The 14447-nt window shown below is 41.0% G+C and overlaps 1 protein-coding gene across 2 annotated transcripts in view; it reads right to left on the bottom strand.

Moving 5' to 3' along the window:
- The window catches only part of F13A1 (coagulation factor XIII A chain), a 67629-nt gene that overhangs the window by 30405 nt on the left and 22777 nt on the right, over positions 1–14447 (bottom strand). For both annotated transcript variants that reach the window (XM_062568069.1, XM_062568068.1), the window contains exons 4-6: positions 13460–13711; positions 6457–6575; positions 779–886 (exon numbers count right to left, since the gene is read on the bottom strand). In XM_062568069.1, coding sequence (XP_062424053.1) covers positions 779–886; positions 6457–6575; positions 13460–13711 — 479 coding nt within the window. The remainder of the gene's footprint in view (positions 1–778; positions 887–6456; positions 6576–13459; positions 13712–14447) is intronic.

The following is a 14447-nucleotide window of genomic DNA, read 5'->3' as shown; positions in this document are numbered from 1 at the left end:
CTAGTGTACTCTTCTGGGAAGCAAACAGCATGAGCTGAAACCTCCATAAGGCAGAGGAGAGCAATGAACCTCTGCAGTCCACAGTCTGAATGAGTCCTCTAGCCTGAATAATAAGGATGGAGCTGCTGTGGTATCCATTACATGACATCTGGTTTCTAATACCTGGAAAGAATGGAGGTTTGGGAAGATGTTTCCTTACTCTTTGCTTGTGGTTATTTTAGGTGCTTCCATATTGAGTGCAGTGAGTTTTGAGGTTCCCAATTTTAAGAGCAGAACTCTCCCAATGCCTTGTTCTGTGAGTCAATGTGTCTTAGGTAGATGTCTCCGAGCTTGACCAGGCCATCAGAGGCCTATAAATCAGACACAGTGACACCTAGCCTTGCAATGTCTTAAGATCTCTTTGGGGCTGGTGCTGGATTCCGTGTTAAGACTCTCAACTCCCAGTCCCAGGTTGTATTTATCATGCTATCTCATTAGTGATGGAAGAATAGCTTTATCAGTTATCTCAGCTCAGACCACAGTGTCACACAGAATGCTATCATGGCTGGAAGTACAGTGTCTAAAAGTGGCCTTTCTACCAGTGAGGTACCACTCTCAGAAGAAGGCAGTGGGCTGACATTAGGATTTAATCTTTAGTGAAATGAGACCTAAGAGCTCAGAATGGACAACTGATTTGGCAGATGTTAGTGTGAGCATATCAGGCCATGAAGGCTCTTTAAACCAGCTTGGTTTTAAATCAAGTGTCCCTTCTGACACATCTTAGGCATCTATAACATACCACTGCAGAGGCAACACGGCAAATTTTGATTGGGTTTCCACGCCCAGAGAGCTCCAGTTCTGCCTTGTCCATCAAGAACAGGCAAGCATCCAGAATGTTTTCTTCAAACTAGATAAAAGGAAAGAGAGAGAAAGAGAAACACAGGGAAAGATGAGTCACTTTTATTCTGGAAAGCAAAGACAAAATATTTGTTCATTGTTGTTATAGTAACTGATCAGCTTCAAAATTAGCTGATCTAGTCAAGTTAAATTTCTTTGTTTAAAAATGCATTTTTCTTATAGAATATTCATTTCTATTTGTCAAAAAAAGTGAGGTATTGTGTGAGAAAAGAAAGTATCATTTTCAATTCAGTCTCCATCTGGTTTTGAGAAGGTGAAAATGGCAACATAGCCTTTCTGACAGGACATAAAATTTTACGTGATAACAAGAATATAATAGGAAGATACTATAATAATAACTATAAGAAGCTAGTCTGCTTGCTAAGGACTTAATGTCCTTCACAGATTCCCAACCCACTAACTTCAGAGGACTTCTCTGACAGAGCTAGTGCAATGCTGAGATGTTGACCAACAAATGGTTTGCCAAAGTTAATTTAAAGAGTCTGTATTTTAAAATAAATTTTAATCATGTTTAAAATTGACAAGCCAAAAGCTGATTGTATGGATTAATCCTGGTCTAGGAAACACAGACATCAAAAAATGCCAAGTGACCTAAAGTAGTTGTCTTCAAAAATAGAGTAAAAAGGTACAGTTTCTTCGATCCAGCATGAACAAGCACAGGAATGAATTGAGGGCAGAGGTGCCTAAATAGACCAGAAAACATTGTCATAGAATTTGCTCTGTGATGTATTTCATTTTCCTTACGAGAAATTGCATAGCAAAGGAAAATTCCTCTGTCCTCTGAAAAATGGTAGGAGATAGGGAAATGCACATTAATAAAACAAATGTCTTCTAAATACACTGAAAACACAATGTTATGTTAACTTTCTAGGCTGTGATGGAAACTCTGCTGAGCTCTTCCCCTTACTATGTTACCATAGAAAGGCTTTACGTTGTACTTATGATACATAAGATATGATTCATACTAACAGGAGTTTTGCTCTCATGCTGAGCTGAAGCTAAAGCTGGGTTGATTTTGTAACTGTCTCCTGTCTAGCTCAAGGCTTCTCAGTAGCTGAGGGTCATTCAAATTTTGCCTCCTGAAGAAAGATGCTGAGAGACCAGACCATGGCTGCTGCTTCTCCAGCCCAGGGAAAGGCTGCGGAGGAGGAAAGGTAAGGCCTGGGAGTCAAAAGGAGAATCCTGAAGAGCTGGGACCATGGCTGCTGCTGTGGGGAAGCCAGGAGGGTCTGGGTAACTTTCTGGGGAGCCCACAGATCCCTCAGCCTCTCTCTTATAGGCAGCAGCCAAGCTCTGGCAAAAGCAAGGATGGCAGAGGAGTCACTGTTGTTTCATCACTCTTAGCCATTCCTGCCCAAGGAAAGCACACTTTTTTGCCTCTGCCTAGAGCCGCTCCTCTACCGCACACTGATTAGAGATTGCCATGCAATGGATGCAAGCATCCTCGCAGGCAGCACACCTTATCATCATCCTGCTCCTTGGCTCTGTCATCCACACATGCATTACATTGACTTCTCTGGAGCAGAAGTTCACTGGTAAGTAACATCTTATTGTCTCATTGAGCAAAATTTAACTCCTGCTGTTTGGGCAAGTAGGGAAAAAAGGGTCAGTATTTCCTAGGGAAACGACTCCTAGTTTTGTATCATCCCTGTGAAGCTGAATAATTGCACAGTGGACGCTCTAGTCCACTCCAGTGGTATGTGATTCAAATAATCTTGGAAGAATGACTGTATTGTGGAGATCCTGCCTCCTATGGAAAAGCTTCACATCAAATTATGTAAACCTTGGCCCGCCATACCCACCCATCCTGCTTCCAATTTACCTTTCTTCAGGCCTGGTCCTGTGATTTATCACTTTCACCAGGATCAAAATCTGCTTCCTGCACTTCAAGTCATCAGCAATGTCTAACATCTGAGTTAAATCAATAAGAAGTTTACCCTACAAATTAGATCTTTCTCATCTACGGTTTATAAGACACTGTCAATCTGGTCAGAATGTACAGAAAGAAAAGAAAGGAAGAAATTGCTATCAGTATTTTTGCCTTCTACCTTAACATTTACAGAATGACATGAATACCTGTGAAATAAATGGATTAAAAGAAGAGGTATAGGACAAGCTGCTAATCCTAGATGCCCTACAGTACCATAGTAGTGTAGAGGACAGAGTAGCGTAATGCAACCTAAAACCAGTTTGGCCCTTCTTCAATATCTGGTGTTTCAGTTTCTAGGTCTCAATCCTGATGTGAAAATACTATCTCTAAGGAGGTGGACTAGAAACATAGCACATATAAGGCTAAACATCCTTGAAAAGTAAGAGAAATCAGAGTAGGGAGTAGCCAGGATATATGAGTGAACTTGAGAAAGGCAGTGTAAAGTAGGCACTGTCTCCTTGACATAGCTAAAATGAAAATAAATAAATTGGATTCAAGACCAAGAAACTTTGGCAGAGCCACCTGGAAAAGACTGCTAATGGAAAAAAAGGCATAAGAAAATACATAGGCAAAGAGGTTCTGTCTGCACACAAATTTGCATTGGTTATATAGCAATAGTCAGACTCGTTCTCAGTGAACATTCTCCTTTCACACTAACCTTTTCCTAACAGGTGACCTTTAAAACCATTTAAATCAAAATAAGAGGGGCTGTGTCACCTTTTGCAGCAGCTGAATTAATGCCATATTTCGTGCACTCAGTTGCAAGCAGATGTGATCTCACTCTGCCTGTGGTCTGATCTGACCAAATGCACATGCCATAAAATTACATTTGCACTGCAGGCTATGAAGCTAACACAGCTCAGCATGTGGATATGAGTCAACTCAAGATGACAATAGGAACTCTACTGCCCATTTAATTTTATTTTTCTCAAAAAATAAAAAAATATGAAATGATCAATATAACATCCAACTTGTGACATTTCTCAAGTAGAGAATTCCTCTGTGCCTAGATTTCTTCCAAAGCCAAATTTTCCCTGAATCCCCTTTGGGCTTTCCTCAGTGACTGGCAATCTGCACATTCTAGAAAGAAAGGTATCACAGGCATGTTACAAGGAGCACTTCCAGCCTATTCTTCTTGCCTTCTCTCCTTCTCAAATTGACGCCACTCACTGAAGATGGCAGTTGTAAGATACATGTCCCACCAGTAACCCAGTTTTGAACTGTACTTCCTTTTTTAATTTACAGTCTGAGTTAAAGCTTTCAGCTCTCATTCTTCTGAGCATTTTTTTAACTTAAGAATATTATTGTGCATTAGGAAAAAAATGGTGTAATTTCCCCCAACCTATCTGTATTTCTACATATAACTACATACCTTAAACCTGTATGACTATGAGTGGCCTAATACATTTTACTTATAATATTGTACAGGGTTGGGCTATAAGCATACATACAATAAACATATATGTATGATATACCATAATACAGGCTTAGCTGCTAGCCCTTACATCCCTTCACACAAATGATCCTATTATTTAACATCCAAGATTGCTCACTTCCCTCCGAAAGTAAGTTAGACGCATGTTTTTAATGGTTGGGAATTGGCTGGGTAAGATCATGAAGCATGAAGTCCTCCATCTAATTGAAAGTGAGGGAACTAGAAGGAGTCTTGTTTCTCCTTTGCTCTGCACTTTGAAGCGTCTGTTGCACCCATAAAAAACGAATGATTTCATTAAAACTCTTGGCTTGTGGTCCCCTTAGATATACCTGCCACACTCAGTTTGCACACAGGCAAGTGATAACAAAGGGTGCACAACAGCATGGGGGGAAATTAGGGCCTCCAAGTGCAGACAAAATTGGAAGGAAAACACATAATAAAGGGATATGGAACAGCCCTAACATCCCAGATAGAACTGTCTCCTAGTAATAAAAGCAAATAGGTAATGCAGTTTCTCAAGGGAAGGTGGGTTTTTGTGTCAAGAAAGTGCCAGATTCGCAGAATACAAGCACCTCAGTCCACACCACCATAGGCACATAAATTTAGTGTCATGGGTCATAAATCCATTAGCTGATTTAAGCAGTACCTTCCACCTCCAGCCACTCATTCGCTCTTTCTCTCTCTGCCACTTACATCTGTCACAGAGTGAATCCCAAATGAAGAAACTGAGCAAGCTGAAAAAAAACCTAGTGAGAAAAAAATTAAGGAGATATTTATTCAGCTAGGTTGGTTCTCCGGTGTGATTCACCGTATGGCTCCACAAACTCTTGCAGGTGGAAGGAAGGGCCAGGAGGGGGCATTTTTGATCAACTTAAATGCACACCTGGCTTGGGCCTCAGGATGTGATTCTACACCCCTTTATCTCAGAGGCACCTCCGACTTATGGAATTGCCCCCTGCACACCTACCTTATTTAAGGGTTATTTTTAGCTCCGACAGGTTCACAGTCAGAGCCCACAAACAACTGTACTGACATAACCAAAGGAAGAGTACAGGAGTGGGAACTCCCTAAGGCAGTGCTGCTGCAGGGAAAAAGATGAAATTGTATCCTTAATTAAGGAAACAAGAGAGATGAGAGTTCAAAGAACTCTCCAGGGCAAGTACACCAGCAATCCATCCAGCACAAGCTTTGAGATTGTCTTTAGCTGAGGGACAGAAAGCAAAGCAAGAAGCCTGCTCTGAGAGGCCAAGTCTGAGACATACAGGGAAAATTGGGTGGATCCACTACCATAGCATTAAGAAAATACCTCGACACTTTCTTAATTACTCTGTTAAGGAAAAACAGCAGGTGAGATGAACTGAGTCCAATGGCTGTCCATTGGCACTCCCTAAACGATGAGTGACCTTAGTTTGTTTTGATATTGCCTATTTGCTTCCCATTCCCATACAACAGCTTAACTCTTTCATCCTGCAGGGATTTTCAAGCTGTTTAGTGCTTAAAGATAGATTGTGGTAAAATAGGCCAGCAGCAAGTGTGTGATGCTGTTGTAGGCAGCAGACCTAAGCACATCAATACCATGTGTTAGCCTGATGGGGTGAGTTCCTCACTGGGCAGCAGAAGGCCCCTGGAGCCTGAGGGTATCAAGTCCAGACAGCACAAGGAAAAAATCCATCCTCGGTCACTGTGGTGAAGAATTTCAAAGTGTGGCACTAAATCACAGTTTGTCCCAGGAACTCTGTGGCAAGCTGATCCACAAGAAGATAAGAATTATTTCTGCCGACTTGCTAGAACTAAAAAGAAGAGTCAAAAAGGAAAACAACCTATTGCTGAGGAAAAAAAAAAAAACTCTCCCCTTTCACAAAATAGGTTTGATCCTGAAGAAGCAATAATATGGCAGTAGATATGCTTCTGCAGTGTGGAAACATCAGCCAGTGATCATAACTTTCAACAAGCAGCCTTTTAGTGTCTCAAATGAGCCCCTAAAACAAGATCTTTAAATGTTAGATATTATGAAATTACTTTTCTGGATTATATATATACCCACCTTATAAAATTTTAAAATTATGCCCCTTGTGTTTCTCAAGTAGACACCAATAATGCACTCCAGAGCCCACAGTCTCGACCACAGTCTGATGTCAATTAAATTTACTGGCTGTCCTACTAGGACCAACCAGTGAAATTCTAAATAGCTCACCTGACCATAACTCCAGCTTCTTAATTTTATATCGTTGATGTCTCCATGGAAAATCACACCAACATCATTCAGGACATATTCTTCCCTTTCCTTCTCATCATCCAGAAATACGGCATCCTCTGTGTCAGTTTACCCAAAACAAACATTAACACAGCCGCTTAGTTTTTATATAGGACAGATTAAAAAAACTTAGCATATCATACAGTTACCTTTAATGAAAAGTGCCCCTCATCCAGGAGACAAAGTATTTTTTGATTCAACACAGTACAAATACAGAGACATAATGACCCCAGTTAGAAATACGATACATGGCTTAAAGGCACGCAAGATGCAAAAATGCTGACAAGTCCTGACTATTTTATCAGGATCTGTAAAGCATGATTAAAATGTCACATCTTATCAAGGATTTTATGATTATTGTGTACCACTGATTCAAAAGTTGAAGCACTATGACGCAATTCTGCATCCATACAAGCAGATCAAAGAACAATTTCAAGACTATTAATGCTGATGGAAAACAACTCAAGACAAGAGATTTAAAGAAAAATCTGCAGTGCATTAAAAAATGGAATATAGTTTTTATAAGGTATTAACAAGGGTTTGACTGCTTTTCATATATGTAAATTATTGAATATACCTCCCTTCCTCCATATAGCTTTACTGTCTAGCTAATATAAGGTGATATTTGATGTCCAAGTGAAAATAGGAATAAAGAGATTATCAAAATATATGCAAAGAATGTATCCTATATTTGTTTTGTATCAGTTAAGGCGTTCACAAGTAAGCATGAAGCAGATTGTGATTTTGTGACACTAAAATAGTTGGGGATTTCTTTCCTGTGCCATTACTAATATTCTGAGACTAAGAGATACAGCTTAACATGTAATAATTTGTGAGTTAATTACTTTGGGGAAATCAGTAGTGTGGCAGCAGACAGCAAATTAAAAAGTGAAGCAATAATCTATGATAGCATGATACAGGTAAGTATAAAACTACCACTCACCATTACCGTAGTGGTTTTCTTCAGCACCCCACTACAAATCACTAGAGGGTCATTTCCCTTTTAAAAGCCTATTGATTTGCTTTGTTTTGTTTAAATGCAAATCAGATTTGTGCTTCCTTGTAAACCTCATCTTTAAAAAAAGATTCTTTGTGCGTCAGGAGAACTGCAGTTTGGATGGAAATAAGGATAAAATCTGCACCCTCTGAAAAATCAGTGACCAAACTCACACTGATTTCAGCTAAGTTAGGGTTTTTCTAGCCTATACACCAGACTATGCCAGAAATTTTATTTTCTCTGAAGATATATTAATATCAATATACCTATACATACAGTAGGGATTATGAATCGATGTATAATACGCAGCCTTTACAGTGGAGTGCAAGGGGATGATACGGAGGAAGTGAGAGGCTTACATTGCATTTAAGATCAGGACTTTCCCTTGTACTTTTGCTAGTGTTGCTGTGTGGTCTAAACCAATTTTTTCCGTTAGCGTGACTGATTTGCTGACTCGAATACGCCAAGTTTTCTCCTCTCCTCCTTTTTTCTCCCAGTGCTCCTGGGACAGCCATATTCAACTTTATGTAATCCATTTGCTAATGGGCCGCTACTTCAGTGCTTTCTGGTTCTCTTTCTCCCTTCCCCATAGGTCAGCAGCCAGGCAGATACCACGGCAGAGCCTGGTTCCTGCAAGTAGATGGAGTAAGGCAGGCAGGGAAAATTGACATCTCTATTGTCCTGACATTTTGGGGAAAAAAAATGTTTGTTTGTTTATTTTCATCTTCAGAAAGTTTTGTGTAGTTCCAACTACCGGGAAAGTGCTTAGGCAGGGACACAAGACTACATCAGCATCAGAGCAAATGTATAAGCAGCAGGTTTTATTTGCTTTTTGCTAAGGAGTGCGGGTTTGAGACCAATTATTGCATTCTACAGAGCAGTGGTATTCACTCTGCTTCTAACAGCTGGGTCATAAAGACGTTTATAAATCTATTACTACCTATGACCTTGTCGGCCTGCATCCAGTCTCAAAGTGGAGGATAATGGGTTTATCAGAGGCTACCAGGTGACAGAGAGAAGTGATAAAACCCAAGAGTGAATCAAAAGTGGCAGTAATTTATGCCAGCAGGGCATAATCCCATACTTATGTTAACAGTGGCTTTTCTGAGGTCTGAAGTTTCATCTCTGAACAAATTCTGCATAACACTTGGCCAAAAATGTTGCAGCTTTTACAGATCATGTAGGTTCTGTTTGGTAAGGATGGATATCCACAATCTGATGCTTGAGCAATTATGAATATTTACTTACTGAGTTTTGGATTTTGTTAAAGCACATCTCTTCCACTAGGTACAGAGAGTACTTTCAAAGGAAGAGAACTAACATCTCCTGTATGGTTATGCATTCAGTGGAGTGTGTGCACATGCTTTCTTGACAACTGTTGTTCTCTTTCAGGGATTAAAAATATCAATATTGATCTGGTTGATATCAATTGAGATGTTAATGCTATTTCAAGACCACGTGATGATCTTTGCTAAATCAGACGAAAATTGATCAAGTTCTCTGTCAATTATTTTTAAATATTAGGGTTTTTTTGATAACACAAAAAGGGCCTCAGTGTTTCACAAAGAAGCCAGCTGCTTTGATTTTTGACAGCTTTCACTACCCCTGAGACTGTTTGGAAGAAAACGCAAGGCGTTTGTGACTACTTTGATGCTAAGCATGCTGTACGTAGTACAACTCCTAATTATTTTGTGCAAGCGTCTGACAAACAGAAGAATTCCATGGAAATATGCTGGGTTGGTTTGTTCTTTTTCTCTAGCAGTATAAGGTTTTTTACTCACTTGTTTTATCCTGGGAGATTACTAAGACACTAGCAATGCTACAAATTAGCCTCTATGTTTCTCTGTTTGAAGATGGGTAAGGTAAAAATACATTTCATTAGAAGAGAGTACTGCAGGCAAGGAAACCCACTGCAGGCAGGCTCCTTGTAAAAGAAGTAAGATGTGCAGAGAAGCCCCTTCCCTCTGGGGAAGTGAGCATGGAACAGGAAGAGCATAAGGGTCCTTGCTATGTATGGGGTGAACTGAAGAACCCCCTTCCCCAGTACAGTCACTATCTAGAGCTGGAAACATTTCCTTGTGCACACAGTGACTGCTGAGTGTGGCACCACCAATGGATGGGAAAGTGGAGGTGGCAGGCTTATCCAGCACACCTAGGCTCTCCTGACTCTGCTCCCTGGACTTTGCTGGAGCAAGAGAGCTTCCAGCACTCTTGGTGGGAGGGTGCAGTGCTGTGGCAAACATGGAGCTGCAATGGTTAAGTAGAGATATCTACAAAATCCACTCCACTCAGGATCAAGCTCAGCATGCTTCTCTGCAACTGTTAGCACTATCTATATTAATCTAGCAAGGATATGAGGCTCTGTGTGAATGTTACCTGCATTAAATCTATGACATAAGGACCTAAATTTAAGCTTTTGCTACAAATGCCAGAAAACGTTATTGGGCCATAATTGGATTCCTGATATCTCATAGGAGTAGGCCAAAGTCAACCCCATGCTAATAATCATCAAACCAGATTAGCACATTTGAAGGACGTAAGCAAGAGAAATGTGCAGGTAGGTCTATAAAGCAATATATTTAATGGCTTAAATATAATGCACTTCACAGAAGGCTTGGGTGAATGAAATTCATGCCTTCTTAGCCCATGGAGTCTGCAACTTGTCAGATACAACCTGCAGCTCCACCTGTGAGAAAACCACAAAAGGCAATACAAGGTCTTGTCATGATAGACACAGTGCATTCCCAAGTAGAAAGCTACTGAGGCACAGCACCTCTTTGGAAAAAGCTCACAGTATTCAGATCAAAGGAGACATCCTCTTCTTTCATGTGGTCTTACACCACTGAAAGTTCAGTTAAATTTCAAGAACTTATCCTCAAACACATGCAGTTTATATCTTCTCTTTCAGAACTGAAGAGGGCTCTGCATGCCCAAAAGCACATCTGTTTTTCCCCACTATATCAGATGGCTGAAGAAAGGATGCTTACACACTTTATCTTGCACATTAACAAATGCAGATTTCACTGGAATATCTGAAATCTCAATCCACTAGCATACTGAATTCTGCTGTACCCAAATGGGAAGGGCAGATGCATATCTCTTTGCAGGATCAGGTCCTGCAGCTGAATCTGTAAAGTCTTCCAGGTGATGAACCTTAAATGTAGCTAAGGGGGTTAAATTAAATAAAAAAGAAATCCAATGAATTTGGAAACAAATTACAGAAACTAGTCAATTTAACCTGACTAGTAAATTATGCAGACTTTTATCAAACAGCAGGAAAAAAAATGCATATGTGACTGGGAAAATATGTCAGAACAGAACTACTGTATGAAAAGGAGTAATAAGAAAGGGCACAAATGCCTCTGTCTTAAAGAAAAGCTCATGCAGACACATTGATGTTTCTCTAAAATGATGAGTTGAAAAGATGCAGAATACACTGACAGAGCCAGTACTCCGCTCACTGCTATAACAATCCCCATTCATTCCTGGCATCAGTCTTCTCTCTTTTTAATGAGGCATTTCACTCAGACATTTCTGCTTAGCTATTAACCCAGCAAACAAGTCCAGGAGATTTTCAAACTATTCCTTTCTGTGCACTTTAATTGCCTGAATTTTTATACTCTTTTGCCATTCCACTGAACACTTTTCCAGCCAGAGGATAAGGTGTGAAGAAACACTGCCCTTGGTTTTCTAACACAAAAGGGAAAGGCAGATATAGGAAATAATTAGTCCAAACTACCTAGGAGTAAAAGCAGGGGCAAGAAGTAAATCCAAATGAAACTATGTCGTGGGATGCGCAGATAATGAAAATTGTGGCAGTCAGCAAGGGACAGGATTAGAAATCATTGAGACACATCTGAACACACAAGCTGGATACAAAACCAGAATCATCTAGGGGTGACCCAGAATGGCCTCCCCTAGGCTTGGGGCTACACAGTGGATCTTTGCTTCCCACAGACTCTCTTTTGCTTTCTTGTCACAGAGTCTTTCTGGCAGCCTTGTTGATGGCTGCTGCTGAAGCAAGTGCAGCATACCTTGCACCCTGCTGGTTTGCTCCCAAATTGTGACTTTAACTTTGTTCACTTTTGGCCATATTCAACACAGGTACGAAGGAGGGAGTGCATATGAGAGCAAGGCACTCATGTGCTGTGGGCAGCTGTATATCAGTACAGAAAACAGTATTAGTGGAGGAAGGAGATGGGAAGTAGAGATTGATTTTCCCCTTTCCATCTTCTGGCTATTCCCTTGAATCAATCCTTTCAGTTCCATGGTGGAGAAGCCAACCCCCTCTATAACCACTTCCCTACAACCCCATATCTTTACTCCAGATCTGATTATGGTTGCATGCAGCCCTGGTTGTTTGTACACTAGTTATGAGGCAACTTGAGTCAACTGAGTTCTTTCACTGGGACTTCCCTCAGTGTATGCCTCTGCAAAGCCACTGTGTTGGCTAACAAACTGCCTGTTAAATATCCAGGACTAAAAATAAGGGATGCAATAACATGAAGGAGCTGGAAAAAAGAAAACTGTTGAATAGTTTTGTTCTGCTCAACAGTAGGTCACATGCAGTCACTTTCCTGTGGTCATGACTCCTTTCTTCCTATTTCTCACCATTTCCTTCTCCCAGAACAAACTCTCGGCTTATTTTTCTAAGGTGCTTTCTGAAGGATCTCATAATGCTTTAGAGCTCTGGACCTGCTCTTCCCTTCTGTTCCCACTTAACTAACTCTGCTTTACTCAGCATTAACATATATCTTCTTAAATAATGCATAAGCTAATCATTGCTCATATTCCCTTGGACCAGGGGCAAGTAATGAAGTCAGCACAAATCATTCTATGTACTGACAGGAGTATAGCAGAATAATGGACTCTATTAATAATGCTAAATTTACTGATCACATGGTAAGATGGCTCTTGTTTGGTATGGGATTATTTTATACAAATATTCTGGGGAAAACACTGTAGCTCCCATGAAGGAAGGGTGACAGGAAAATATTAAAGATTGTTGGTGACCTAAATATATAGCAATGTATATGCCAGGCTTGGAGTCTTACAAGTACCAGAGACCGAGACGTAGTGCTACAGCCTGCATCAGAAGGCTGGTGAGCTGAACCTTACCAGTCGTCCTTGTCTTCTTAAAGCTGTATGTTGAATTCATTGGGTAGAATGCATTTCTGTCAGCATAGGCCTGATTTTACTTGGGATCCAGGGAGATTAAAAATAACCCTTTTTTAACCCATTGGATTATAAAAAGGTACATTTGCAAAATGTTCTGTTCCTTGCAGAAGATGGGAGAGCTGGTAATTAGTCAGTCCTAAAGAGAAAGTCTCACAGACAAAGTACTGCAAATCATGCTGCACTAAATTGACTGTATCTAACTCGTGCAGAAGCAGCAGCTTCCACTGAATTCCTGCAGGCGTTTAGGCTGCAGCTGTTTGATCCTAAAGTGTGGCAATCAGTGATGTAACTCAATAGAAAATCTGTCAGTATGGGACACTGCCACATCCTGCCCTGCATTGAATCCTAGAAAAAAATACATGCCTATATTGATTTGTCAGTTTAAGTAAGGCACACATAGGCAGGCAGAAGGCTCAAACTGTTGCCTGTTAAAGTTAGAGCAAAGCTTTGGGGTATTTTTACAATGAGAAATGGAGCAGTGCCACACTGTCTAACTGGCAAACACAAACTTGGATTTACAAAACCACTGAGTGCAACTATAGCATAGGCCTGCAGAATGGAGCCCCACTCACAGGACTATTCCCAAGCCTATAAAACTTGCCTCCTGTCAGATTAAGGTAGACATAATTATATCATTTCCAGAAACAAACTGTCTCTCTTCCAATCACATCAGTACCAGCTCTGCTTCTTGGACTACCCCGTGTCTCCCAAAACCCTGTGAGCCTGGCAGCAGAAATTGTGAACCTTTGACTCTCATAAGCTACTTACGCTGGCACCAGGGATTGAAGAGTATATAAGTATCAGTTTCTGAGTTTCTACGTGTTCGGAAGATACCAAAGGGAGTCCACACAGCAACATACAGGCGAAACTTTCCAGCAATGCAGCTGGCAGAGGACATGATAGACAGGCGAATGGAGTTGTTCTCCTTGTGGGTAATCTTGGCTCCCCACTCTCCAGGTTTCAGCTCATCACCTACCAGAACTGGGATGTAAGTGCCTTTGTTTTGCTGTGGATAGCGGCCTGGAAAAAGAAAGTGATAATTCCATGAGTAGATTCACCTTAACTGTCTCCTTATTTCCTGTTAGCCCTCTGTTCCTTTGTCTGTTTTCAACTGAGGCAGCAAGTTCTAGTGGGCAGAGACCAGCTCCCTTAGAGTTTCACATACTGCCTGGTTACTTCGCAATACTGCTCACAAATACTGCTCACAAATATCTCTTAGCGTGCGGCCTGTGCAGACAGCCCACATCCACCTTGCTCCAGTAAGCTTTAAAGCTCAGGCACTGCTAGGATTGTAGCTATGGCAGTGCGAGTGTGAGCTGTCCTTGGCTTTCCTTGGCTCAGACCTGTTCATCCATCAAGCTGCACTCCAATTCTCTCTTTATCTTTGGGTATAGCTACACTGTTGGTAAGTGTGACTAAGAGCCCCTTCTCAAGTTCAGATTCATCAACCACCCTCTTTGTTAGCATGCAAGCACCTGCTGAGGCATGGACGTTGGCTGAGGGCTTTGGAGCTCTCTAGCGGAGGAGAGTAATGCTCTTCTTGTTGTGCTATTGAGTTGACAAGCAGAGACCAAGCTCTCCTTCACACTAGTCTGCACAGATGGAGCTGAGAAAATACAAGTAAGCCTGCCAGCAGATACCCAAAGCTTAGTTCTTCCCAAACACCTCACAGACTGAGTTGGAATCAACTCGAGACACCTGGAGTATAAATGAGCGCATCTGGGCTAGATGGCCAAACTCTTTGTAAGCAATGCAT

Source organism: Rhea pennata, chromosome 2 (assembly GCF_028389875.1).
Source record: "Rhea pennata isolate bPtePen1 chromosome 2, bPtePen1.pri, whole genome shotgun sequence".
Lineage (NCBI taxonomy): Eukaryota > Metazoa > Chordata > Aves > Rheiformes > Rheidae > Rhea > Rhea pennata.
The sequence above is the reverse complement of the archived record's forward strand: the minus strand, read 5'-3'. Positions and strand labels throughout refer to the sequence as shown.